Raw genomic sequence first — 27,801 nt, 5'->3', positions numbered from 1 at the left:
TTCTATCTAATATTGCCACTCGAATAAACGTATAGACGTAACAAATATATTCTTTGTCAAATCTTACTACTTACAAAAATATACTTACATACTTAAGCAAAGTTTGTACGATATCAGTAATGATTAAAATTGTTCGAAACGGAACTATATTATTTTATTGATCAGGAACACGATGATAGAAATAATATTTGAAAACGGAAGTTAATGTTATATATCGACAAACAATAGCGAAACGTATACTCTAGCAACAATTTTCACTCACGTAATTTATAAAAATGCATGTAATGCGAGCCGTATTTACACAGCCACAGTGTGATCGATTCTGTAATTAAAATATCTTCGTTACATCAATATCTGCATGGAAACAGCTTAATTCTGAAGTAGCATATTACATGGCACAATAGTTGAGATTATCTCTCACTGTAAGGATCGTAAAGTTTTCGTTAAACATTAATCTTTTCTTGATTACACAAACTCGCATTAACTTTTTATCACAATGTATATATATTTTTATGCATCGGCATTTCCCGGGACACCAAAGTTCTGTCGACAGTTACTATTTTGTGCACAAAAATCATATCAAGATAGTCATAAGACTATCTTGATATAATTTTTGCACACAAGATAGTAACTGACATACAAGATAGTAACTTATTCTTTGGTCGTCTCGAAATACTTTGGTTACCCTTCCTCCCATTCTCTCACTTTTATCACAAAAGCTACAACTACGTTCTTTCTCCATACTTTGCATGAAATAGCAGGCAGATCGTCAATATACTAGCGAGAAGAAATGGCGGGAAAATGAAGACTACCCTTTATCATCGACGTAGGATAGTTATTCTGTGATTCTCTCGTGGAAACAAAAAGCCCTAATTTCATTGATAATATTGCAATACGCAAAGGTGAATGCAAAAAAAGAACGTGAGGCGCTTTTATAAATTTACAAAATCTTACAAGGATCTTACACGAGTTCCATCTCTAATAGTCATCTGCGTGATTCGTATACTGTGAAGGTACTGTCCACAAAGCCGGCCGCCAAAGTTACGCGATACGGATGAAAATTCAGACAGCTTACTGGACTGAGGCGTGTACCCATAAATCCTTCGTGAAATTTCAGCGTATTGAGATGTTGTCCCAATGTGTTGTAGATGCTGATACAATGACTTGTTGTTCCACTAAAACAAAAATCTTTCTCTAATCCAAAAGAAAAAAATATGGGAGATTATCATTAAAACAATGTAAGAAATTATAGCTAACAAAATGTATAATAGTTATACATACATATATATTAATGGTTTGATTAGCTATAAATTTATTAATAAGATAAGTTTAATCGCACTCACCATGCGAAAACGTCAGCTATTTCGTGCACAGTCAATGCCGCAATGCCTGGTGTTATTTGAATCGTGCTCACGGAGGAATTTTTCCTAAGATCAAACATTTTTATGTCACCTGTGGAAGATGCGGTAAATAGTTGCGGTGCAGATTCCCTTAAAAATATACCCGACACCCAAGCGGTGTGTTCCCTCCAAGTCATCACTCTTGCTTCTGTCGGAGGCAATCTCCGATCTAAGAGTCGAACCGATCCATCACCGCAACCAAGTGTCATAATTGCACCTATGAAACATTGCAGAACAAATTTTAATATGATGCTCATTTCATATTGGCGCAACAAGAAATGATATATAGTGATATAAAACATAAAATGTAATATGAGAAAAGAAAATACCTTTCTTTTAAATAACCAACCTGTGCCATCAACGTCGATGCATGTGGTGCAACAATCAGCGCCTGTTGGAATATCTTGCTTCTTCAATTCAGTTTCTGCATCCCAGAGTCTTACAATGCGGACATCGCCCGTTACTGCTAGAGTGAGCGATTTCTGCTCCCATTTTGTAACGAGTCGTGCTGTCACTGCAAATATATTATTGACAATACTTCGCTGATAGTATAGTATAAAAAATAAACAAGATTATTTTTAGGATGTACATAATATAAGAAATACAATGCAAAAAATTATTGTTAAAATCTAAAACAGCGATTACAATAGGTTATGAGATAAATTTATAACAGAATCTCGAATATGTGCTATCTGATATGTACCACTAGAAGTCTTGGTTGCAGGTTGCACGTCAGCCAGCGCTTGCCAAGCTGTGAGTAGAATCGGATCGCGGCTTATCGTACCGTTATAATTCTTCCAGATTTGTACGGAACCATCATCAGAACCTGCCATCAGCAGAGTTAAGTCATGAGAGTTGATGAATTCGAGTGCTGTGATGCGCGATTTTACTTTGTTTCCATAACTCATGCAATAAGTCAACTTTGTGCTATTCTGATAATCCCATATGCTGAAACAATTTTTAACAAGTGTTAATTAAATCTTTCTCTTTATATATATGCTTATCTATTGTATTTTAAATAAGAGATATTCGTTATGATGAGAAAATTCAAATACCCAAAGCAATCTTTCAGCGCCACGGCCAAATGTGGTTCAAATGGATGAAAAACCAGAACTTGAGGTGATTGAGAACACCTCGCGTGATACACTTGCGATTCTATTTTATTTTGCGGCGCGCGCAATTGTTCCTCTCTTGCATCTTGTTTTTGCCTTGCGTTACGTATAAATCTGCGATCACAATCGATGAGTAATGTATGTTTCGTATTAAAAATGCAAAAACTTGATGGGAATTTATTTTGAAATTAGAGAACTAGCATTAGAGAGAGAGAGAGAGAGAGAGAGAGAGTAAAAGTTTAAATGTTTCTTACCGCCATTCTCGTTCGAGATATGGTCTGCTCTCTACATCGTCCATTTCGTCCTCTAAACTAACCGGCTGAGCAAACTGCGCGCAACTCCATTCGACAAATTGGGAGGTAGTCAATGGAGTTTTAACTCCAGGTACTTCGTCTGGCTCTTCAGATATCTAAAATTATAAGAGGGTAACATAAATAAGTTGATTCTTCATTATCAATTTTAACAAGTACATCGAATAATTTTTTTAACTTATTGTAAAAATAAAATTGGAAAATAGAATTTAAACAATGTACATTTATACAATATTTTGTTGTCACTTGAATTCGTTAAAAAAGTTAACGTTAGGAAAAACAAATCAACAACTGATTCTTACTGTATTAGGAACAGGTTTCCTCGAACGACTACCATGCGTTAAAACTCTCGAAGAACGCAACAAATCTGTTCCAGAGTTGACAGCCGGTGGCGATTCCCCTTTGCTACAATAAACACGTAAAAGGAATTGTTAGAAATAAAAGACATAATTACAAAATTACGTTTTATACAAAAAAGATTTTAACCGACCTCAAATAACCAGTTCGATTTGACGGAGACGGCGGAAGAGACAACGACGAGGAAATTTTTGTTTCAACTACCTCTTTAGGGGTGGAAGATGCTTTCACCTGAAATTTTTTAAATGACAAAAACTATGCAATTAAATTTTAAGTGTGATACTTTATAGCGTTTTTCACTGAATGCGCACTCAGTGCACATTAAAGCTGTTGTACACTAATCTGAATGTAAAAGTAAGATATCTCAATGTATATTTTATCAAATACCACAATAACATGTATTGAAGATTTTGCGATTTTAAATTCATTTTTATTAAACCTATATCTTTACGTCGATTTGTGTACAATGGCTTTAAAGTGCACTGAGTGCACACCAGCTCTGCCAGAAAAACGTTATTAGATATAAATACCTTATTACGAATGTGATTGGTAATTTTTTGAGACATAGCAGCGACCACCGGATGAGGATCATTGTCGAGATTACACAATCCATGCCATAATTTCATATATACACTACCATAGGAAAGACTTGGTAAGTTTCCAAGAGAACTGTGACCTGCGATAAACAATTTCATAAAATTCATATGAAATGTGCTATCGTAAAGTTATTTTAATGAAAAAAGAAAAAATATTGCTATTGTACAAAGCCTATGCAAAAAGCACTCTATCGGTGGAAATTGCAAAATTGCAAAAACAAAAAGCATTAACTATGTATGATGCATGCAACGAAACTTCTAATCATTATTACCAAGTGACTCGCAAGGTTTCCTCACGAACTCCCAATTATTACCTGACACACGAAAGAATCAATGCAGGTAACTATTCGATTCAGTGTTCAGACAGAAGGTATTAATTGACTTCTCCTGCATTCCTTACCTAGACTGCTAATAGATGACGAAGACGATACTCTTTTAATGCGATCCTGTGGTCCAAATCCATCGGTCGTATCTACAGTGTACGTATTGTTGGGTGACAACATTTTCAATCTATCGCGCGAGCTAATGCGTCTCATACCACTGAATGGGGATAAAGTTTCTACAACAAGATCCTTTCGACTGTTCTCCTCGGCCATGGCTAGCGTAACGAAGGAATTTTCAAAATGTAGCACCATCCATTGTAGAGCCACAACTAATTCCTGCAGTTAGACAATTTCATAATAATTTGTCAATATTTACCAATTCTAAATCACAATCTTGACTTACTTTTCTAACCAATGGACACATATCGTGAGAAACTGTATTAATAAGTGTCATAGCGATAATTTGATCGATATTATTCGCATGCTCGCTTCTGGTTGTAACGCTATTTATAAATGTGCCCAATGCGTACACGCTAGCTGCCCGGACCTGTATCAAACAACATTTCCTTAAAATTTTAGGGATTGATGTATGATATGTAACGCTATAATAAAGCTGTGTCATAAGTTTCCTGTTCCCTCTTTATCACAATCATAAATTCATATCATTAAATTCATATATATTAAAAATTAAAAAAGAAAATATATATATATATATATAGAAACTCCTTTTTTACGCTATAAAATGGCATTATAAAATAACAAAATAAAATTTCTTACACGCATCTAATTCAGTAGTTTGCAAATTCATTACAGATATATGCAATTATTATGCATACACGCACGCACGTGCGCACGTGTGTGTATATATATATATGTATATATAGTGAACATTATCGAAATTATTTATGTGTATATATAAATAATTAGTCATATAACCTCTGGAACAGGATCCTTTAATAAAGTGAACAATTTTTCATGTGCAATGTCCCTAACACCACACCATCTTGCTTTATCGAAATTATGCCAAAGCCGCGCTAGGCACAAGCAAAGCCATTGCCGTAACAAAGAATTTGTGTCTCCCAATTGTTCCAAGCATATTGAAACGAGACTGCCCTGATTTGCAGCCACTTGACCTGGCCGGTAATCGTTTACGATACTGGCCAACACAAATGCAGCTAATGTCCTGTGCTCACTCTGAAATCATTATCAAACGTACTTTCGTTACGAGAAACTTTAGCCGTTGTAATTCAGGTGTGGTTACCGGATAAAATTAAACATAACATATAAACTACCGGGATAGAAGTGTCCTGCAGCACAGACAAGAAATATTTATGACCGCCATCACGCACAAGGTCTGCTTGGCAAGTCTGCAATTCAGAATCATATCTAAAATTAGAATTTATACGTATAAAGTATAACCGTGTAATATTATATGGATAATAATATGCAAGTGTAGAACTCACATTATCTACCGCTAGAATTTTTGCCCATATAAAAACGAGCAATGGTCGAAGTTCTCTGGCGTTGCTTTGCAATAATTTTAAAACATATGGAAAGATGCCAACACTAAGTGCTAGGTTCACAGCCCATGGACCGAGATCAAGAAAACGTCCTAACAGCTCTAACGCTCTTAGTCTATGAACTTGACTCAATAGCACTTGGAGGACAATTGGAAGCTGTTCAGGTGGACTACGATTTTTCGATCCTAAGTTGAGCCACACTTGAAAAGCTGTGAGTTGATCTTCGAAAAATGATGAATGCACGTATCGATCTTCATTTTCCAGAACCGTTGGCAATTGTGCCAAGCACAGGTCAAGCGCCATGTCCCAAGCTTGCCACATACGGTGCTAGAAAAATGGGAAGAGAGATTTTGCTTTCTACATATTTAAAAGCAAGGAATGATTAAAAGTTTGGCACACATAAACAAAGTTTTAGCAAAGAAATTCCTTTGTACGGATATATAATGAATCAATTTTTTTTTACCTGATAAGTTGGCGGCAATTTCGGAGAAGAAACTGGTGTGCAATCGTAAGAACGAAGTATCCTCTCAGCTAGCAAGAAATTTCTGAACAGACTGGCAACTAATAGGTCTTGTCTAAATAACCTTTGAAACAAATCTATACACATTTTTATAATTATTATAATTATACTTTTTATTTTGCGTGAAACTTGTATTTTCGATGAAACTTGTAGTTCAAATCTCTTACCTCTTGGTAAGGTATTCCACGCTATCGTGTCAGTAATGGCGGTAAATATCCAATTAAGTTCGCCTAGCATTGTTCTTCTATCGGTCAATTGTCCAGGAATTCTAAAACACGTACGTGTATACATACATATGAAGATATTTTTCAAATTATTTCTCTCTATACAACAATGATTGAAATTTCATAATTTGATATATTACTTGTCAATAAGCTCAAGCGATATATTGGGAATCAATTTGGATGTAGGCTGCATGGCAAACCTATGTAAAAGAAAAAATATATATATTTATACATATATATGTATATGTATTTGTACATATTGTGTATATTTATATGAAATATAAATATATTGAATACATAGATATTTTTTTCTTACGCCAAAAGTTCTTACCAGCGTATTGCAATTTTTATGGGTGTAGTAAGGCATGATGTAAATATATCTGCAGGTAGATTCGGATTCATAGGTAAAATTTGATTAGCCGCACATGCCGCTAATTGGATACAATTCTTATAACATGGTGCTGCAGGACATGTCACTCCAGTCGCACGATTTTGCTGTTTTTCCATCTGTGAAGAAAGATCTTATTCAATAATTACATTCACATGCTTTATTAACATTTAGAGAATCTTTAAGAAAATTCATATATTATTTTACCTCATACTCCTTTTCGTGTTGGTCGGCAAATTGTTGAAAAGATTCTACTATAATACCAGCATTGGAACAATCATATACATAAATACTAGGTGCACCCATCCAAGTCTGCAAGTCATACACCGACAATGGAATGTATTGTGTATATGTCTATAAAAGCAGACCGTTGTTAATATAAATATTGCATCATATGTGACGGATATAAATTTATTCATTTCGAATCTATACTGACCCTGTTAAATACCCATATTTCACCATTAGTAGTAGGTTTGGGTACTCCATGACCATTATAGTGAAATAAAACTCTTTCTTCTTTGGCATTTCGCCTTAAAGATGTACATAATTTTTTAACTTCCTCAACAGTTGGATCTAAACTTTGTTTGTAGCGAGCTCTTGGCTGCCATCGTTCATATTGTTTTTGCAAATTTGAACCTATAGTTTCGAGAGCTTTTTGAGGACTCACCGACAAAGGATCTAGAAAGATATCAGTCTTGATAATTTTGCATCCAAATTATCGTAGAATTATAAATATGGGAAAGTATGTTTGTCATAATTTATACATGATTATATATTGTTTGATACCACTCATTATCTGATATATCTATAATATCTTAATTGTTTTACAAGTATTTTGTAAGGAAGCAAAAATTATTTCTATGCCTTATTCTATGTTTAATATACATGATAAATAGGTACTAAAGCTTTTACATACATAGGTATGATCCTATTTTATATTACAGTATATTTATAATATGTTTATTATAGAAAGCCAATTGTATTATAATTACAGTATAAGTTAGTCTTACAAGAGGAACACCAGGCGATGGGGTCGAAGATTTTGATGCGCTTTGATAGACTGTTCTTGAGCGGAAAAAAAAAAACGATATGTGTCTGACCGTTTCAGCCATTAACTCAGTAGTTTCGAAGAAATCGATTTTTTAAATAATTATTGTAATAATTTGAAAAACTTACTGTATAAATGAAAATATCAGTATCTTTATAAATTTCATTTTAATTTAATGTTATTAGTTTTAATTACTTTTTGATTTTAATGAAATTTTATGAAATTACATATTAGTATTATAGATAATTAAACACTCATTTATGGAATATTTATTATCATTGTTATCATCATCATTGTTATTATTCATATGAACACATAAATAAGATTGTAATGAAAACTTACAATTTCTGATGAAATTAGAAATTGGAAATTATGATTAGGAACAATTAAGTCATATATTTGTGATCTTCTTTTGATATTAATATTAATCGATTTATTAATAATAGAAAACTAATCGTATTTTGTAGACGTACATTGTACGGGATGATATAAATCAAGATAAAAACAAGAAAAACATAAATATTTATTGCATTGTGAACATCTTAGGAATGAATTTTTGTTGTAGACACAATAACTTTTTCTAATATCTGGAGGAAAGCAGATTTGACAAAAATTCATTCGTAAGTTGTTCACAATATTAATACGTAATTTCATGAAATTTCATTAAAATCAAAAAGTAATTAAAAAGTAATAACATTAAATTAAAATGAAATTTATAAAGATACTAATATTTTCATTTATACAGTAAACTTTTCAAATTATTACAATTATTTAAAAAATCGATTTCTTCAAAACTATGGGCCAATAGCTGAAACGGTCGGACACGTATCGGTTTTTTTTTCGCTCAAGAACAGCCTGTAAAAAGCGCATCAAAATCACCGACTCCATCGCCTGGTGTTTCCCTTGTTAGTACATTTTAAATTATAAGTAAAACATTAAATTTAAATGTTTCTTTTATAAATCTATCTTTATATGCCGCTACATAATATTTGGTTCTTTTACATTTTCATTCTCATGTCACTTTATACTTTTTTCCTTACTAGTTGCACACATATATAAAAATTTTTAAACATCTGTTATTTATTATTAATTTTGACAAAATGAAAAGATTGCTCAATGCGAACGATACCCCGATCTAGTGGATGCTTGCAGAAGCATTGGCGTATCGCGTATATCAGGTATGCCATGGTCAGCAGGCTGAATCACTTGGCACGCTTAACATGCCTAACCTCAAAATCGCAATTACATAACGGTAGGGAGGAAAGAATGTAAATAAACTAAGGAGGCATCCAGTTTAGCTACCTATCCAGCATTCGAGACGGGCGCATGGTTGTGTCTTGACGATATCTGGAGGATCAACGCCAACGTTCAGGCACAACACCAGAGCGACACTCACTGTCTTCATCTAAGAAAACAAAAACGTATATATGCAGCGATAAAGATTCAGTCGCGCTCTCATGGGCATAATTACCCGGTCGTAAGTTTAACCGATCGCGAACGTATCGAGCATTCGGTACACGTACGTACCCGCTCCTTCATTCGCCAAGTCTGACTGATACAATTGACATATTCGATCGTGGCATTGTGCCGAGGCTTGCAGAAGGCCAGCTGCATCTGCCAATCTTCCTCATCGCCGGCACGCCTGGGCAATGCATTACTCGTCGTTGGTGTCGTCGTCGACGGCGACATTGGCGATGGTAATGACGTTGGCGACGACGCCTCGTGGCACGACTTCATCCTAGCGTAACTGACCGACATCGCGTAATCGCGTTGCACTCAGCGAACACGTGCGAAGGACGCGTCCTCGACGTCACAGCAATTGCACCGAGCCTCCTCGAATTGTACGCACGGTGCGCGCAACAACATTCACCATGCGACCGCGGCGTAAAAGCACCTCGACAGGGCGCAATTAGCCCTATTTACTGAATTTACCGCACATGTCGCCATGTTAATATTCTTCTTTCCATCTTCTTCCCATCTGTAGTCGCCAATTGTCGCCATTAACGCTACCTCGCTCTACGCCTCTACCTTCGTTCGCTTCGCATCGACCATGACATAAAAGAGATGGATTTGAGAAAGTTCATCCCATTTATAAAAATGTCCCTAAAAAATAAACTAGACAATCCGAGGTGTTCCAAAATTTATTGCCAGTATTGAAAACCTATAGTGCACGTAACGTAAACTATAGATTTTCAGTAAAGAGTAAAGCGGGGAACACAGACTCTAGCATAACGCATAACACGTAATGCATAAGGAAATGAACCAATCAAAGTCCTTCATTTCTTTCCTTTCCATGAAATAAAGAACTCTGATTGGTTAAATTTCTTATGCCTTATGTGTTATGCATTATGCAAGAGTCTGTGCTCCCCGTTTATCGATTATGGCTGTGTTCCAAATTTACTGTCAACACTGATAATGCTACAGTTTATGTTACGTGCACTATAAATTTTATGTACTGGCAGTCAATTTTGGAACAGCCTTGGGCTGCGTTCCACTTAACCAAAGACACAGTACGGAATCCATAGACGTTGCTCAAGACTCGAAATGATCTTAAGCTAGTGCTTGAACCAATCAGAGAGCCGTATTATCGCGAGCATCGTTTGTCCTTGTTTAACATTTGATAAATGACAAGGATGAAATGATTCCACGAGCGTTGTGAGCGTTAAAGTGGAACGCAGCCCAGAATGTACCCTTAAGATGCTAATACGGCTCTCTGATTGGTTCATGCACTAGCTTAAGGACATCTCGAATCTTGAGCAACGTTTATGGATTCCATCCTATGAATACCATAGACTCCGCGTAAATTACTTGAAATTTTCCACAAAATTTCTTCAAGCTTTCGCTGTATTCGTTAACTGATGTTTCTGTTAACTGATGTAATCGATGAATAATCGGTCAATAGTTCAATGCTGATTAAAATGTTTACATTTTGTTTTATATCAAAATCAAAATTAGTTCAATGTGAAAATATATATTACGATATTATTACAATAATTTTAATAAGTATTACACAACTGCAACGAGCCCGACGTAATGCATCGATAATATTTCGGCAATCGCCAAATAATAATGCAGAAACGGCAATAGTATAACATCTATTAACATTTTTTTTTCTTTATTAAAGATAAGCAGATGAATATTTATTCTTATGCCACAATACTGTAATTATTACATTTCCGGGGTTAATTCTTCGAGCTCAGTGTCTCGTGATAAATAAATTTTATCTAAAATGATTCTATTTGAATCAAAATCTTCTGAAAATTGTACTTATTAATCAATTATAAATACAATGTACTATTTAAAAATTTACGAACGCACTTGATTTTACTTTGCTTTTCAATAAAGCTTTTTCGTGGACTTCTATACGCGAGTGTACATACATATGCATGCGTATATATGTATACAGGATGTCCCATTTTAAATAATGCATTAAGATTTCTCGAAAACTTATGGTAGATACGGAAAAATGTTTCAAACAACAGTTGTATGATTCGGAGGGAAACATAAGAAGGTACCATTGATTTGACCTTGGGTGCCGTCGCCAAGGCTAGCCAGGTCAAGGTCACGTCGAGAGAAAAGCTCTCGAGGTAAGCTACGAGAAAATGTAATGAAAAATAGAGGGTTCCATTTAAAAAAATCGTCGTGACCTTAACCTGGCTTTGGCAATGTCACCCAAAGTCAAATCAATGGTACCTTCTTATGTCCCTCTCCAAACCATATAACTTTTATTTGAAACATTTTTCCGTATCTACCACAGTTTTCAAGAAATCTTAATCAGTGTTGTGCATAGATGATTTAAAAATTATCTAGATAAAGATAAGATGAAAATTCGGAAATTTATCTTAGATAAGATAAAGATGATTTCATTTAAATTAATCTAAATAAAACAGATAAATTTATCAGAAAATTCATCTAAAAAATTCCAGATAATTTTTTTTATTTTTAAGACTAAGATCGGTATTCATAGTCAGTCCTTATATTCAAGATCGTCTTAAATTCAGCCTTGAGATGTCACAAACCAATCAGAAGACGGTCTTGAAATAAGAACCGACTATGAATACCGTCTTATACTTACAGTTAACAATAAAAAAATTCATACAAAAGGCTATAGGAGTCAATTTCTGGTTGTTAAAATTTTCGAGACATACATTTAGTTAATAATAACAACATATGATTTCGACTCCTGTTTGGGTCATCTTCAGCGTTATAACCTTAATATTACGACAATTAATATATCGCATTTAAATGCCTTTAATTTTTATTTGCGATGACGTTCTGTAATTCTCGTGTGATTTACTATTACTTTGTTTATGATTTGTTGACTCCGTAAAGTAAGCACAATTTTTATTTCTGTTGTTCTCTATATTATTTACCTTTTTCAATGATTTTTTTTAATTTTAGCTGGAGTTTTTATCCACAACGGTCGCATACAAAAGGAGGGGAAACTTTGAAGACATTGACTGCGATGTATTAAATGTTGTAATATTAAAAGGTTGTAACGCTGAAGATGACTCAAACAGAAGTCGAAATATACGAAATCATATGATATAAATTAAATGTATATCTCGAAATTTATCATAGCCAGAGGTTGACTCTTATAGTCGTATTTTGTATGAATTTTTTTTATTGCTTGTCGTATCAATTAAAGGAGTCTATAACTTATTAGTTTTAATTTAATTTCATTATTACTCATAGTTAATAAAAGATATAAGATTTTGCCATTTGTTTTGTCTTTTCTGTGGCTGAACTATTGTACACTTTTGGAACTTAAAACGAGATAGATATGTTTGATATTTGGCAAAAGAGAGAAAGAGAGTTCAATCTAGTGCAATCTAGTGCAGAAATAAAAAACAGAGGGTTTCATGAATTTTATAAATCAAACTACAGATGGTCGATTGTGTATCTCGAAATAAGGTAAAAATTGCAAAAGTGAACAAATTCACTAGAATAGTTATAATTTAATTGGTCAATATCTAGTGAATTTGCTCACTTTTATAATTTTCTCCTCATTTCAAGTACGCAATCAACATCTCAAATCACTTGAGTGCAAGTGAGTGGTCTGTTCGCGTTGCATGAAATCTCCAAATATTTTTGCACTTAAAATGAGATAGATATACATATATTTGGCCTTGAACAGAGACACAGCAAAGATGCCGAATATAAAAAGTGCAAGCAACGCGAACAGACCTATCTACTACTGAATGCACCCACTTTTTCCTTGAGGCTGAAAATTTTTCTGCAAACATGAATTACATAAAAGCGAATATTTCAATATTCAGCACATTTTTAGTAATCTAAAATATAAATTAAATTATCTAAACGTCATTCTAAATATAGATAAAGACGACACTTTTTTTCATCTAAAATGCAGATAAAGATAATTAATATTTTTATTATCTAGATAAAGACATCAAAATTTCATCTAGGTGATCATCTAGATAATTTTATCCAGATAAGATCAAACACTGATCTTAATGCATTATTTAAAATAGGACATCCTATATATGCATGTGTAAATGATATAAGTTAATAAATTATGCTATTGTTTTCTTTTCTTTAAAACTCACTATTGTATCGCATTTGTGCAAAACATGTACGATTACTAATAAACAACAAATCAAAGCAATAATGTATGAAACTATAAAAGGGATGTAAGTTGAGATAATTCTCATTGCAACCTTAAAAAAATATTAAACTCTCCTGTGTTTCATGTTAAGAGCAACTCTAAAATACACCATTGCATACTATATTCACAGCCTATATATACATCGTAATTTCCTCATCTATGTACAATTTCGATTTCAACATTCGATAATGTTGTTAAAAATTATCGCACAACATTATCTTTCTCTTTTTTCCTTTTATAGCCAGTTTATCTTTAAACCAAATTTCTCAATATCTATTAGTGCACAATAGCATTCGACAGATCTCTTCGCATGTCGTTAAATTTTTGCCGACGGATATTTTTGCATGGCGCATTACTCATTTCCCCTCGCTTTTTGCAGAAACTTTTGTTCCAGTGTCGCTTTTAAATATATTACTTCTCGTTTTCATGCATCACTGAAGTGTTTGTGGATTGCTGAGTGGTTTATATCCCTACAGATAATAAACAGTTCATATGTTAGTAACAGATCGGTATAAATTTTTTTAATAAGTATAAAGTAATAAGTTGTCCGTTATTAAAAAAATTTCATATTGGTATTTTTATTTTACCGATTTAGGTATTGATAGTCAGTTCTTGTATTCAAGATGTCTTAAGTTTAGCCTTGAGGTGTCACAAACCAATCAGAGAGTCGCAATAGCATCTTAAGACGTTACTTAAGACAGTCTTGAAATAAGAACCGACTATGAATACTGACCTAAATCTGCGATAGGCAAACCAAAGTTAAGCACAAGAGACCAACCAAAAAAAAAGTGAAAAAGAAATAAATCATACTGCATTTAAAAAGCAACAGAAAGAGATGGCGATAGGAATCACATAGCTTCGCACAGCCTGTATGTTTCATTGATTCATGCTGCCGTAATAGCGTACGCTTGGCCGCTTGCTGCCAGGTCTTACAGTGTTATTAAATGAGTCTCGTAAACGTTCCGTAAACGTTTTGTACTCCATCTCTGGATTACTTTGTCCAAAATTAAAGTCCGCGACTTCTATCGTGAATCTTACTCTGCTTTGGATGTAATACGCCACGCCGAATACTATCAGCACCACGGCAATAACCGAGCAAGAAACTGGTACTACGATAACCGATAACTGCGGTTTTGTTGTTACTGAGAAGAGTAAGAAAGTTAAATATGAATATTATCATTGTGTATGTCCATAAATTACAATACTTATAGTGTTTTCTCTTGGCTGCACTAGTGCACACTGAGTGCATGTTAAAGCCGTCATACACAAATTGACATAAAGACGTATGTTTAATATAAGTACATAAAAACAGATTAAATCATGAAATCCTCAATACATTTTATTGTGCTGTTAAGTAAAATCTGTATTTTATATATATATATAATTCGAAATATTTGAATTTTACTTCTACACAATTCAAATCAGTGTACAACAGTTCTAATATGCACTCAGTGTGCACTAATGCAACCATGAGAGAACGGTATTAATAGATATCATTCTAAAGGAATTTACCTTTATAAATGTTTATCGTTAGTGGATAAATCTGCGTACTAACTTCATTGTTTAATATGATTAATATTGTGTAAACACCGGGCTGAAGAAAATAATGACTAATGGAAAAATTGCACGAGTACAAGTGATCTACGTTATCACAAGTTTCATTTCCCGTTGTATTGTACTTTCCATGGTAAAATTGAAGACACTTAGAAAACGGACCTGATCCCTTACAAGTTATATTCAAAGATAGCATGTCCCATGGTTGGATCCAATTTGTACCTTCGACTGAGATATTTGACACGGGAGCTGAAGATATTTATTAAAAAATGAAAAATATTATAAAAATTCTGTAAAATATCGATTGCACATCTTACTAACCACGAACATGCATCTTCTTATAAAAATATCCATATGTTTTTTTAGGATCCGGTAGAATGAGAGACGTATTTGAGCAAATGTATGGCAACGATATGTTGGCAGGTTCTACCGTGCTTGTATTAATTGGAAGTGCAATTGTCGTAGACTTCATCGGAGGTTTTACACTCGTAACAGTTATCGGTACTACTACTGTGACAAGAGTTCCATTCGTATTTGCCGTAGTAGTATTGGATGCAACTGTTGTCACATTAACAGGTGCAACTGTAGTTGTAGGTGCCATGGTTGTGGTCGTTGGTGGGTCGTAGGAAGCGATCACTAAAGCTCCTACTTCGTATGTTATACCAGGACTTGTAAAGTTATAAATGAAAGTGAAATCATTTGTTTGACCGTAATACTTGCAGTCAATAAACCAATACGTCAATATCGCTGTTGCTTTCTGAGTTATAAAGTCATAATCTCCCTTTCGTAAATCTATTGTTAGTTTGGTTTCATTTGTAGAAGAGATATATTCTCCTGCTATGGTTTTATTAGCTTGTTTTATGGCTATATTACCATTAAGACCTTCTGAAATTAAAATAGATAATAAAATATAATATTTGACAAAGAGAAACAGTCAGAGAAATTTTCGTCAATATCAACAGTTACCAGAAATTTCAAACTCGATACGAGCACTTGTATCAGTTACCCAAAAAAATGAATAGCTAAGACATTTGACTTGTAATTCTACTGTATAGTTTCCAGGAATGTTACTTTCACGTGGATAACTTATGCTCCAAAATGTTGTTGTATTTGACGTTTTTTTGCTCTAAAATGTTACAGAGTACATAAAAATGATAACACATTATAATATTGACAAAAAAATAAATAAGTAATCCATGAAAAAATCATAAAATATTAAATATTATCTACATTCAAGAATTTCTTACGTCAAAGAATAAACAAGATAACTGAATATGGCTAAAAGTAACAATAGGCCTGTTCTTTTTGGCTGAACTTTTGCAGTTCATCTTTCTTCCTTTTCTCTCCAGAAGGAAAAAAGAAAAAGAAAAATGAACTGGTACAAAAGTTCAGCCAAAAAGAACAGGCCTATAGGCTATGTTTACCAGAAAAAGCAGCTTTGCAATTATTGTAAAATTCTTTAATATGATTGTCTTACTCTTAGTTCCTTACTAAATCAAAATGTGCAATCATATTAAAGAATCTTACAACAATTTGAAAGTGCAGTTGTTTTTTCTGCTGAGAAAACACAGTTAATTTTAAATAACAGTTTATACTGTAATATAACTAATGAAACATTGTAACCTCATAATTATGTTTCATTAATGAATTATCTTTCCATATGTATCTGAAAGTCTCTTTTGGTCGTTTGCCATCTCTGTACACATCTGCTCTAAAAGTGATCGTCCCACCCAGTACAACTGGTCCGTCATGTGACAGTTGAACATAGTCCTTGGCAGTAACTGAAAATAAAGAAAATACTTGATTAAAAATAATGATGTGCAACGTCATTTATTACAATTAACATGTTCAAATAAAAAAAACGGAGCGTTGTAACAAATACAGAGAATAGAAGAAATATCGATGTAACAATGATAACGTGAAATGACATAGGAAACGTGCGTAATTAGACGTAATCAAGAATGTGTTATTACCTTGTAGGAAACACCAAACACCCCAAACGAGATGGCAATAAAAATGAGCCGTTTGCATTCTGTATATTATTATTATTATTATTATTATTATTATCGGAGCGCGTCACATTCGCGAGCGCTTTTAGATTACTTTGACATTCCTCCGAAAACGATAATCTTCCGAAGATTCTTCACTGATATTTACTTGTGTTCACTGACATCGCCATTTTACCAAATTTTATCAGCGATGCATATCAATGTATGTATGAGTGATGTCATAAATGTCACAACCAGGGCCAGTAAACTCTCATTGTATTTTCTTTACCCGTGTTTTCAGCGCCTCTACAAAGCGTCTATGAAGCATCGAACTAAAAATCAATATGGCTCCGAGCCGCTTAATTTGAATATACTAAGGCCGGAATCAGACTACGCATTGAAGATCGAGATCGAAGATTGAAAATTGAAATTTGACCAATGAGGGCGAAGGAATTTTAGTTCCTATTGTTTTGATTGATCAAATTTCAATCTTTCAATCTTCAATCTCAATCTTCAATGCCTAGTCTGATTCCGGCCTAAAGCGTATTGAAAGATTGAAATTTGACCAATCAAAACAATGGCCGGTATTCATAGTTCTTATATTCAAGATCGTCTTAAGTTCAGCCTTGAGGTGTCATGAACCAATCATAAGGCCGCAGTACAGACTTTTGCATAATGCATAGTGCATAAGCGAATCAACTAATCAGAATCTTTCCTTTCCTGCCATTCCATGGAAAAGAAGAATTTCGATTGATTGATTCCCTTATGCACTATACATTATGTATTATGCAAAAGTCTGTGCTGCGGCCAATAGAGCCGCATTAGCGTATTAAGATATTACTTAAAATGGTTTTGAAATAAGAACCGACTATGAATACCGGCCAATAGGAGCTAAAATTCCTTTGTCCTCACTGGTCAAATTTTAATCTTCAATCTTCAATCTCAATCTTTTAAGCGGAGAGCACAGACTCTTGCAGAACGCATAACACATAATGCATAAGAAAATAAACCAATCAAAATCCTTCGTTTCCTTCCTTTCCATGAAATAAAGAACTATGATTGGTTGAATTTCTTATGCCTTATGTATTATGCGTTATGCAAGAGTCTGTGCTCCCCGCTTAATGCGTAGTCTGTTTTCGGCCTAACGCTTTAGTATATTCAAATTAAGCGGCTCGGAATCATTTTTTAGTTCGATGCTTCATAGACGCTTTGTAGAGGTACTGAAAACACGGGTAAAATAGAGATCCTATACCAGAGTCTGGACACGAGAGAGACAACTTTTGATTGGTTCGCCGTTTATGGCAACTCCCGCTCTAATTCAGACGTCGATAACCTTATAAATTCAGATTTTTAGAAAAAGGTGGAATTTCATCATTAATATTATTTGTATTATTGTTCCTATATTGATAATACATTCTTTCTTCAGTTTATCTCCTATTATATAATTAAGAAATCCTGATAAATATTCTCGCTCATCGTTTTCATAATTGTTACTATCGATATATCTCATATATACATAGCTATTGATATTAATTTCAAATCGTTCGTAAATTGTAGCGGATGAGGTTTAGAATTTTTTTGTCTAATTTGAGAAAAAAGGTTTTCAAGGCAATCTTGATTGAATCAAGAAGTTAAAATATATTCTACATTTCTTTCTGTAATAAGATATTCGGTTAACTCGATCAGCAATGATAGAATGATTAAGTATAAGTTACCTTCAAATAAAATTTTGTCAGAACATTTCTTTCAGTTAATATAGATATTCAACATAATTGCGAACTTTTATTGACACCTAGATTAAAAATAGATGATCTCATTTGCAATAATTTTAATAAAATGAAGGTAAACAAGGCTAAAAATGTTTTCTCTAATGATGTAAGCAGCTCGTTTGAATTATTAGCAGATGAATTTAGTAAAACAGACTGTTACTACTGCATGGTTTTGCCTAATAACATCAAGAAGTTGTAATTTAGCATTTAGTAAAAAAAATTAAGACGTATATAATGAAAATATTGACTTTTTTTAAAAGTTATTCATATTTTTACAGATTTAGAAATAGGTAACGGTGAATTTAAATCGGTTCAAAGAGGCATAATGATAAGTACAACATCGATAATAGATATAGTCATCACTTTATTATTAAGTAAAGTTTGCTTTAAATTTTTTAAGATATGTGATGGGCACCAATCACATATAAAGATCGATTAGAATTGAACGGATGTATAATTTTATTAATTACTTAATTTATTATATCTTCCACTGCTTATTCCTAATAACTTCCACAAGCCAGTATTTGTTGAACCCATATCCGATGTTATAAAATTAACTCGAAAACCTATCTGTTCTGCTTTACTAATTATCTGAAAGATGTACTCTTACAACTACTTTCTGTGAAATGGTATCCCACTACATGTTTCCATCGATTTACAATGCCGACAAGCATGAAAACCATTATATTCAGGTTAGAATGAATAAACGAAGATAGTATATATATATATATATACATATCTTTCTCTCTCGTAGCATTTTGCCACAATCGCGCTCATGTCCAGACTCTGGTATAGGGGCTCTAGATCCCTTTAACGCTCGCAACACCCGTGGAATCATTTTATCCTTGTTGTTTATCAAATATTAAACAAGGACAAACGATGCTTGCGAGCGTAAGTGGAACGCAGCCAGCAGTCCATGTTTTTATCTACAAACCGAAACACGGAAAAAGAAATCTGGCAAGTCATCATATCAGCTGATGCATGTTTCAGTACGTGACACCTGTTGAAAATCAAGTATCTGTTCCAGTTCATCTCGTTATAATTGATTAAGATATGTTAAAAAAGCTTCCCTTCGAGTTTTTACCGATTATTTATCGCTGCAGACTCGCGAACACGTTGAAGCACAATGTTAAACGCGAATATAATGGAACGTCATCCTCCGCTTTACGTACCGAAGCAAACAGCACATTACACGTGAACGAGCAACTACAGGAAATTTTTAAATTTAAGGACACCAAAATCAGCAATTGGATCATTGAGGTTACAAGTCATATTTCTCAACTGTAATATAAAGCACCCATCTTCCTTTTTCCTCGCAGAAATTGTATATCGGAAAGTATCTATATTTGCAGAACAAGGCACGTGCACTGTGCGTCAGCTATACTGAAAGCAATAAAGATAATCGCCAGTGGATTTTACGTACATTAGCTTCGCGGTATGCTGTACAACATGACGTTATATGTCGAGTGGCCAAGAGATTGGTCTGCACTGAGGTACACTGTTTTGTGTGAGTTATATGCAAAGCTTTAATCAAATTGTATTGTATATACATATATTCCAAATGTACAAACTTTTATTTCCATATCATTACTGTTATTGGAAATATGTATGTATTAAATATGTTGCATTTGTACAAAGTATCTGTAGTGTCGTTTTATTATAGCCTGAAAATGAACGTCAGATGATTGTCCATGAGAGAGCTTTGAAGGATGTTCTCACACCTGCTTATCATTGGTTATTCGTTATTGTAGGAAGATTACAGCATGGCGTCAAATTCTTGGTTGACCTGAGAACTGATGTTCTGGTAAGCAAAATAAAGGTATCTTTATGTATGCTTGTGATACAAATCTTATTGTTAATTGACATTTATTATAGATATATATCAGGGTTAAATTATTATTATATCTATCTATCTGATTATTTCTACTTTTCTTAGCAACTAATATCAGAAATGAAAGATGCAGATGAAAGCATAATAATACAGCAGTTAAATCATACTTTGCGAGATTTGCTTTTACTCTGGTTTTCCGTGGGTTTTTTACATATGGAACGAATAACTTGGGAAAGTGCATGTGATATATTGCAAAAAGTAATTACAATTCTGATATATTTTATTTCCATTATTATATCTATTTTCAATTTCTACATTTCTGAATGATTTCTCGTGCTTCATTTCAATTCTTCGTAAACTCAAAGATCTCTGATTACGAAGCTATACATCCTATGAGAAATTGGTTGGACTTGAAACGCAGGGTTGGGCCATATAGAAGATGTTACATATTTACACATCCATCCATGCCAAGAGAACCTATTGTTGTGTTGCATACAGCATTATGTGATGTTATACCAGGTTCAAATGCAAAGAAATTTACTTTCAAAACTTTCCGAATAGAATTTGTTTCATATAGAAAAGAAAGAGAAGAGTAAATTTTTTAATATTCGTCTGTATTATATTACAGATAGTGTAAAAGGTATTGAAGAAGCTGAAACTAGAATTTTAGGAAGTGCAAAGAAATATATAACTTTTTTAGAGGAAGATAAATCAAAAATAAAAGCAGCAATATTTTATTCTATAGTATCTACTCAGAAAGGATTGCAGGTAGTTGATTTATGTAATGAAAATGTTAATTATACTTTCCAAGTTCAGGTTGACATATATTACACTACAACTCTGTGCTGTAAAAAATATGTATAGCTATGAAAGGATATTTTTACAGGGGATTGAGCTCGGTAATTATTTGATAAAAGAAGTAGCCAGCGAGATCACAACTGAATTTCCAGCTATACGACAATTATCTAGTTTATCACCAATACCAAATTTTAAGGCTTGGTTGTCCGATAAATTGAAACAAGGTAAATGCAGGCTATTGAAAAAAAATAAATAGAAATTACATATAAATATATATATATATATTTGTTTCATAGACATGACGTTTATATTTACCACACAAGAATATCAAATTGCAAAAGATATTTTGCAAACAGAACATTTGATATCAATTTTTAAAAAAATCCTGGACACATCATTATGGACAGGGGACAAACAACTGTCAGAATTTTTAAAAGAACCATTACTTCGAGCATGTGCATGGTACTTGTATAAAGAAAAAAGACGTGGCTATGCTTTAAATACAGTCGGTATGTCCCATATTGCTTTTCTTCTTTCATAATCAATTTGTGAATGTAGAGGTATTTCTAAAGAGCAAGACGAGCATTATAAGATAATTATCTTCTGTACATTTTGTATATTATTTTATGCAGCTAATTTCCATTTACGCAATGGAGCTGTAATGTGGCGAATAAATTGGATGGCTGATCCTTCACCACGCGGAGTGGCAAATAGTTGCGGCATAATGGTTAACTATAGGTATACATGAAAAAATCGACTGTACGCGTACAGTCTGTGTATATATATTATATATATATATATATATATATACACACACATACATACACGATTACGTTTCTGCACAGATATTTCTTAGAAGATTCTGAGAAAAACAGTCGGAATTACATTGAACATTTTACCATAAATGCTACAGAAGATATAATTAATCTCGCGACGCAAGCGGAAAAATTAAGAAATTTATCATAACATATGGATTATAATATATTGTGAAAGAATATGAAGGTATGAGAATATAATAAATATCGTAATTACGAGGAAGAATTATTATGGTAAGATAATGACAATCGATAATGAACTATGACCGATAGCGAGGCGAAGAGGTATCTAAGTTAGTGATTAAAAAAGTTCCTTTTATTACTCTTCAAATTTTATGTTTTTATTAAAGATTATTAAATTTGTTCATTTATACAATAGCTGATTCGTTTCCAGCTTAAAGACAGCACAATGGTCTGCAGACAAGTCTAAAACAGATAATAAAATCTCTATTATAATTTTAAGATTATCTCTATTGTATTTTTTTGCAGACTAATCACAGAGAAGAACACAGAGACACAATCAGAAAATTATGTCATGTGGAACGATATTGAAAGCTCCGACTTCTTTTCTACTAGTTTTTTTATCGATACTTGAATCAAATATATGCATGTGTGTGCGTTACGTGTGATATGTATGTAAAAGAAAAAGAAAATAAAATTGAGTACACACACCTGTAGTCAAGGCTGAGTTTGGTGAAAGTTCGAAGGAAGATGAGGTCTACTTTCTAGTTTTGCATAATCCAAATGGAATTCCTTAGCTACCTTTCTCCAATTTTGCGCATCAAAATAGTAATAAGTACCACGTTCATATGTCGACGTCTTTTCTACAATTCCCAAACCTGGTGCCTGCGTTATCCAAACTTTTTCCTCCATATGATATCGCCACTCTCTGCTGTATCTTCATATCACATACAAAAAATTATTTGAATTAAATCATATGTACGCGCTAATATTTCCAAGTATAAAAATCAATTTTGTTTTTCCTTACAGTTCCGCCGCAGCAGCTAATTGCAATACATCCCCAACATTTGTATAAAACATATAAAACAGTAGATCATCTTTATATCGATTTAGTTTAACTGGCGCTAGTTTATCCCTATAAAATAAATATAAAAAATGTGATTTTGTTCAAATAAAATAATTTGTGCAATAATAGAATATATTCTATAAATGAAATACAATTCTATACAATAATAACAATTATTCTATTTCAATTCCAAAAACAATTTCGTTTTAATATATTTTTTTTAATATAATATACATCGATAAAATAATTTCCATTTAATATCTGCTTAATAGTAAAGTATCAAAAATTTGGAAGCAGCTCAAATATTGTACAAATATGTAGTTCACAAATATTTGTAGTTTTTATCACAATACAGATAGCTTTATAAATTAACTAATCGGATGGAAAATCAATACCTGATTGCGGCATTTATAAGATATTCCGGTGGTACGTGAAAATCTATATCCTGCGGTCGACACGGAGTTTCCGCCCAGGGGCCACCAAAATTCTGGTAGAGATTTTCTGGTGAATTCAAATTCAGTCCTAATGCAGTAAGATCTTGACCTAACGCTAGCGACACCAAGTTCGGATCTGTCTCCGCCGCTCTGATAAACGTCAAAAGCCCAACCATGCCGAATTGATCCTTCACCATGCTTGCAGGTATATTCGTCACCTTGCCTATGCAATAATTATGTTGAGAATTAAACTCTGATAAAACTTAACTATCTAATTTATTTGGATTTTACCATCGGGCGATGTTTGGATGCCTCTTTTAGAAGACTGAGATTTCTCAGATCCAGGTGCTCTGTTGGCCTGTAGCACATCTTGTCCGATTTCTGGACCAAGTCCTACAGGAATATTTTTATCACCAGACATACTGCCACCAGGTGACGGACCTTCTCGATTCTGCGTTCCTGGTAATGCAGGAAAATCCTCTGAGCTCATCGTAAATTCGCTCGATTCGGATGTTGGTTGCTTTACCATTCCAACTGTAACATACACAAATGAAAATTTCATCAGCAAAATAATTTTAGTGTGGTCATCTATATTAAATATTTGGAAAGATCTGAAACCTAAACGCACGCACGCACGCATGCACACAAACTGCATTATAATATATTTTGCAATTTTATAATACTTTAACAGAAAGTATGATTACTTGTCTTATTTTAAAGTAAGTTATAAATAAATTCGCAAAATTATGTAGAAAGTTTTCTAATCAAGAAAAAGATTCGAGCCAAACGTGGTGTATTATGATTATCTTGTACATTATAAAAATCTGATTTTGCGCTTGTTTTCTTGGCACTAACCATAAGGCTGTTTCCCTGGCATGGGACTAGGTTGCGGCATAGAATCACCTTGACCTCTATTCGTTAGGGAGGGAAACTCCGAGAGATCTAACAGAGGTGGAGTACTCGTATCTCCACCACCTCCACTCCCAAAAACAGAGTGGAAATTGTTAACCGCACCTTGAGATCCGTAATTGCGACTTGGAGGTATTCCGAAACTGCCCATACTACCCATTGGATTTGAAGCTCTACAATACAGATGGAGATGATTGCACACACGCAGAGAAAGAGAGAAAGTAGAAAGAGGCAGAAACATGTACATGAAAAAAGAGAAATACCACTAACCCAAGAGCAGGCATCGTACGTCTATCAGTAAAAGCTCTCTGTCCAAACAGTCCTCTACTGCCCATAGGAGAGAGTTGCTGCTGTTGCTGATGATTATTCTGTCCACCGCCAGATGCTCCAGGATAAACGTTAGCGGCGACTATCGCTGAATTGACTGTACTCGAAGTACTTGCGGACGAGCCTGAGAACATGCCCGAGGTAGGCGTGACATGACCCGCGAGGGCCACGGTATTCAAACCTCCCCCAGCAGTGGCAGCACGTGAAGTAAGACTTGCGTTCGCAATACTGCGTGGCGGTTGTTCAAAGTTCAAGTTGGCCATAGCCTGGTGGCACTACTTAAAAAAAAATGTTTTTGCCCGCAAGCAGGCACACCAAGCACTTGTACCTTGCAGATTTGATTAACACATCCACTTTTCTTTCTCTAGCACAACACTTGAAAACTTAATAATTTCATGAGATCGCCATTGATCCATGACAAAGACCCGTAATCACTTGTAACCTGAAATAAGAAAAATCTCGATTAATTCTTGGTTCCAGCTGGATGCAATGATTTAGCGACTATCACAAAATGCATTGTATCGTTTACCTCCTCCTTCGCACAGCGTTTCCGTAATAGTTACATTAAAATGCAGTATAGAGACGATGACACACCTAACAACAAAAAATTATTTTAATCAGATATGTATCTCTCTAATGTTCAAAGAAGTTTGTCATTTATATACAAATATAAGTTTCTTATGTTTGAAGCACATGAAAGTAAATATGCCTATGATAAGAACTTTGATGTTGCCTATGTAATGATCGTTGAGATTCAAATACAATCTTCATTCATTGAATGTATTCAATCAATGTCAGGTTCGTTATAAACAGAGCTTCATAATCACAACAATTATATTACACTTTTACGTCACATACGAATCTATGCGTACCACAATAATAACTAAAAGACAAAGTTTATTTTAATCCAATTTTTCGGTACGCAACTAGTCACATCGAATCTAGTTCTGCTTAGCTTCTTGTACAGTCCGTTAGAAGGAAAAAAAAGAGACAATCCACAGTAAACAAGCGTATTGGTAAAGCTAGTTCTAACTTGCAGAAGTATACAACACACAATAACAACGCTTGATACGTTTGTTTCATTTCTCTCGGAAACTATGAGAGGCACCTAAAATCTCTCCCGTCTCTCCGCGAACACAGCCGCGAGTTGCCGCGCGTATCAAGTAAACACAAACAGCGCGGACCGATCATCTCCGCTGTCGGAGGCCTCGGAGGACGGATTGACAGGCATAGAGGGAGGGGGAGGGGAAGGGAGTGAAAGGTTATACAGTGCGTAAGATGTCAAAATAAGGGAAAAGCGCAGAGTGCCGCGACACTACCTGGGACAAGCGCCACCGGCTGCGTATCACAACGCGACGAATTCCATAGTGTTCCTGATGATAAACAAAGTGGACGAATGTTTAAAAAAAAAAAAAAAACGAAAAACGCTCGTTCTCTTTCTCTTTCGCGCGCGCGCGCGCGCGCACACACGGAGACGTCGTCGATGTGCTTCTCGTCGTTGAGGTTGGTTGGCGATGTTGGTAGACTCACGGCGACGAGGGAGATCCGCGCGATTCTGTACGTTCGAGTCAGTCGTACAATATAATCTCCCTCGCACTTTCCCTCTTTCGTGCGCGCGTTAAATCACAGATTCGCACGTGGACGTTGGAACGTGCGCCGATCAAAATCTCATATACATGACAGTGCCCTTCGGTAAGAGGACCCACTGTTTTGTCACTCGCAGTTTACTGTACAGTTTCACGAACTTAAACAACACTAGAGACCCGAACATCTGCCATATTAATAATTGGTACGACCGTGCTCAAGCGAGCGACCAGCGATGTCAACGAGCCAAAGATGCGCGCGGCGCGATATACGTATGTATGCATCTATGTATGTACGTGCATACCTACTTGTGTATGAACAGGCTGTGTTGCAAAATTCACCGCCAGTGAGCTAAAAATGTATAGTATACGTAACGTAAACTGTAGATTTTCAGCGCTGACAGTGAATTTTGGAACACAGCAACATACATACCTATATACATTCGCGGATCGAAGCAGATTGAGACCAATATTACACCATGCATCCGTTTTTCGTCTTACGACGAATTTTTCAAGTTTGTTAATTGGCTGCAGGACAAATGCTGGATTCGTCGTACGACGAAAATCGGATGCAGGGTGAATCCAGCAAAAGAGATTCGAGAACCACTTTGTCCTGCAGCCAATCAACGGGCTCGAAAAGCTTATCGTACGACAAAGAACGGACGCATGTAATATTGGCCTGAAGTAGGTCCCCTAGGGCCCCTATTCTCGAAAAGAATCGCATACGAAAAACTAGGGAAATACTATAGTGACCCCTTTTACACCGAGCACTTGATACGCGTATTAACTAGTAACTTTCTATTAAATTATTTTAATTTCAGCGATGTATTTAGAGAATAATGTACTAAATTGATAGAATATGCATCAAAATGATTAATTAAATACACATGTATCATGTATATGTTTATAAGTTTCGCCGAAATTAAGATAATTCAATAGAAAGTTACTAGGTAGTATCCGTTTCAAGTGCACGATGTAAACTAGGCTAGTATGCGTTACATATACTATAGCATTTCCCTAGTTTTTCGTATGATACGATACTATAATATATATTACATGTACTATAGCCAGTACTATATTCAGATTATGGAAATATTGCGAAATATCACCTTACGTCGGTATCTCGTATATTCAAAACGCGACAGTTTCGAGCTTGATCTCTCTTGCATAATATTCTAAGGGATTTTCTAGAGAATTCACAAAACCGTCGTGAAATATTAGGTCTGTTCTTTATTGCTGCACTTTCTGAACTAGTACACACAGTGCAATAGGTTGAAGTGAAACAACGTACATTTGTTTCACTTCAACCTATTGTACTGTGTATACTAGGCTGCGGTCCAC

At 34.4% G+C, this 27,801-nt stretch overlaps 4 protein-coding genes across 7 annotated transcripts; 1 reads left to right on the top strand and 3 right to left on the bottom strand.

Moving 5' to 3' along the window:
• Nucleotides 1-294: 294 nt before the first annotated feature.
• Nucleotides 295-9,813, bottom strand: raptor (regulatory associated protein of MTOR complex 1). Of its 3 annotated transcripts, XM_018446553.1 has the most exons (24): nt 9,327-9,813; nt 9,102-9,204; nt 7,188-7,429; nt 6,959-7,105; nt 6,695-6,870; nt 6,504-6,563; nt 6,307-6,407; nt 6,083-6,216; nt 5,563-5,946; nt 5,392-5,466; nt 5,036-5,293; nt 4,503-4,646; nt 4,315-4,435; nt 4,177-4,248; nt 4,049-4,090; nt 3,711-3,856; nt 3,314-3,411; nt 3,126-3,228; nt 2,767-2,921; nt 2,456-2,626; nt 2,104-2,348; nt 1,750-1,914; nt 1,344-1,617; nt 295-1,175 (listed from the first exon to the last, which is right to left on the bottom strand). In XM_018446553.1, the coding sequence occupies exons 1-24, from the start codon at nt 9,555-9,557 to the stop codon at nt 986-988; spliced, it is 3,837 nt and encodes a 1,278-aa protein (XP_018302055.1). In that variant the 5' UTR covers nt 9,558-9,813; the 3' UTR covers nt 295-985. The 3 variants fall into 3 exon arrangements, with proteins under 3 accessions (XP_018302055.1, XP_018302053.1, XP_018302054.1); XM_018446551.1 differs by having other exon boundaries at nt 4,177-4,435; XM_018446552.1 differs by lacking the exon at nt 4,049-4,090 and having other exon boundaries at nt 4,177-4,435.
• Nucleotides 9,814-13,790: 3,977 nt separating this feature from the next.
• Nucleotides 13,791-17,170, bottom strand: LOC108721795 (uncharacterized). Of its 2 annotated transcripts, none has more exons than XM_018446555.1 (7): nt 16,953-17,170; nt 16,603-16,760; nt 15,946-16,105; nt 15,301-15,864; nt 14,938-15,228; nt 14,332-14,567; nt 13,791-13,895 (listed from the first exon to the last, which is right to left on the bottom strand). In XM_018446555.1, the coding sequence occupies exons 1-7, from the start codon at nt 17,008-17,010 to the stop codon at nt 13,857-13,859; spliced, it is 1,506 nt and encodes a 501-aa protein (XP_018302057.1). In that variant the 5' UTR covers nt 17,011-17,170; the 3' UTR covers nt 13,791-13,856. The 2 variants fall into 2 exon arrangements, with proteins under 2 accessions (XP_018302057.1, XP_018302058.1); XM_018446556.1 differs by having other exon boundaries at nt 14,359-14,567.
• A 2,189-nt stretch (nt 17,171-19,359) lies between these two features.
• LOC108721794 (malonyl-CoA decarboxylase, mitochondrial) lies at nt 19,360-22,337 on the top strand. The gene is made up of 11 exons (XM_018446554.1): nt 19,360-19,428; nt 19,491-19,996; nt 20,089-20,229; nt 20,400-20,540; nt 20,673-20,825; nt 20,933-21,086; nt 21,196-21,335; nt 21,454-21,589; nt 21,662-21,874; nt 21,998-22,103; nt 22,211-22,337. The coding sequence occupies exons 2-11, from the start codon at nt 19,790-19,792 to the stop codon at nt 22,329-22,331; spliced, it is 1,512 nt and encodes a 503-aa protein (XP_018302056.1). The 5' UTR covers nt 19,360-19,428; nt 19,491-19,789; the 3' UTR covers nt 22,332-22,337.
• A 24-nt stretch (nt 22,338-22,361) lies between these two features.
• Nucleotides 22,362-26,721, bottom strand: LOC108721796 (CCR4-NOT transcription complex subunit regena). Its single transcript, XM_018446557.1, has 9 exons — nt 26,197-26,721; nt 25,407-25,471; nt 24,821-25,319; nt 24,497-24,723; nt 23,933-24,175; nt 23,603-23,864; nt 23,169-23,276; nt 22,853-23,078; nt 22,362-22,606 (listed from the first exon to the last, which is right to left on the bottom strand). Exons 3-8 carry the CDS (start codon nt 25,138-25,140, stop codon nt 22,859-22,861), a joined length of 1,380 nt encoding a protein of 459 aa, XP_018302059.1. The 5' UTR covers nt 25,141-25,319; nt 25,407-25,471; nt 26,197-26,721; the 3' UTR covers nt 22,362-22,606; nt 22,853-22,858.
• Between the last annotated feature and the right edge of the window lie 1,080 nt (nt 26,722-27,801).

The sequence above is a fragment of the Mycetomoellerius zeteki genome, unplaced genomic scaffold (assembly GCF_001594055.1).
Source record: "Mycetomoellerius zeteki isolate Tzet28-1 unplaced genomic scaffold, Tzet1.0 scaffold182, whole genome shotgun sequence".
Classification (NCBI taxonomy): domain Eukaryota; kingdom Metazoa; phylum Arthropoda; class Insecta; order Hymenoptera; family Formicidae; genus Mycetomoellerius; species Mycetomoellerius zeteki.
The sequence above is the reverse complement of the archived record's forward strand: the minus strand, read 5'-3'. Positions and strand labels throughout refer to the sequence as shown.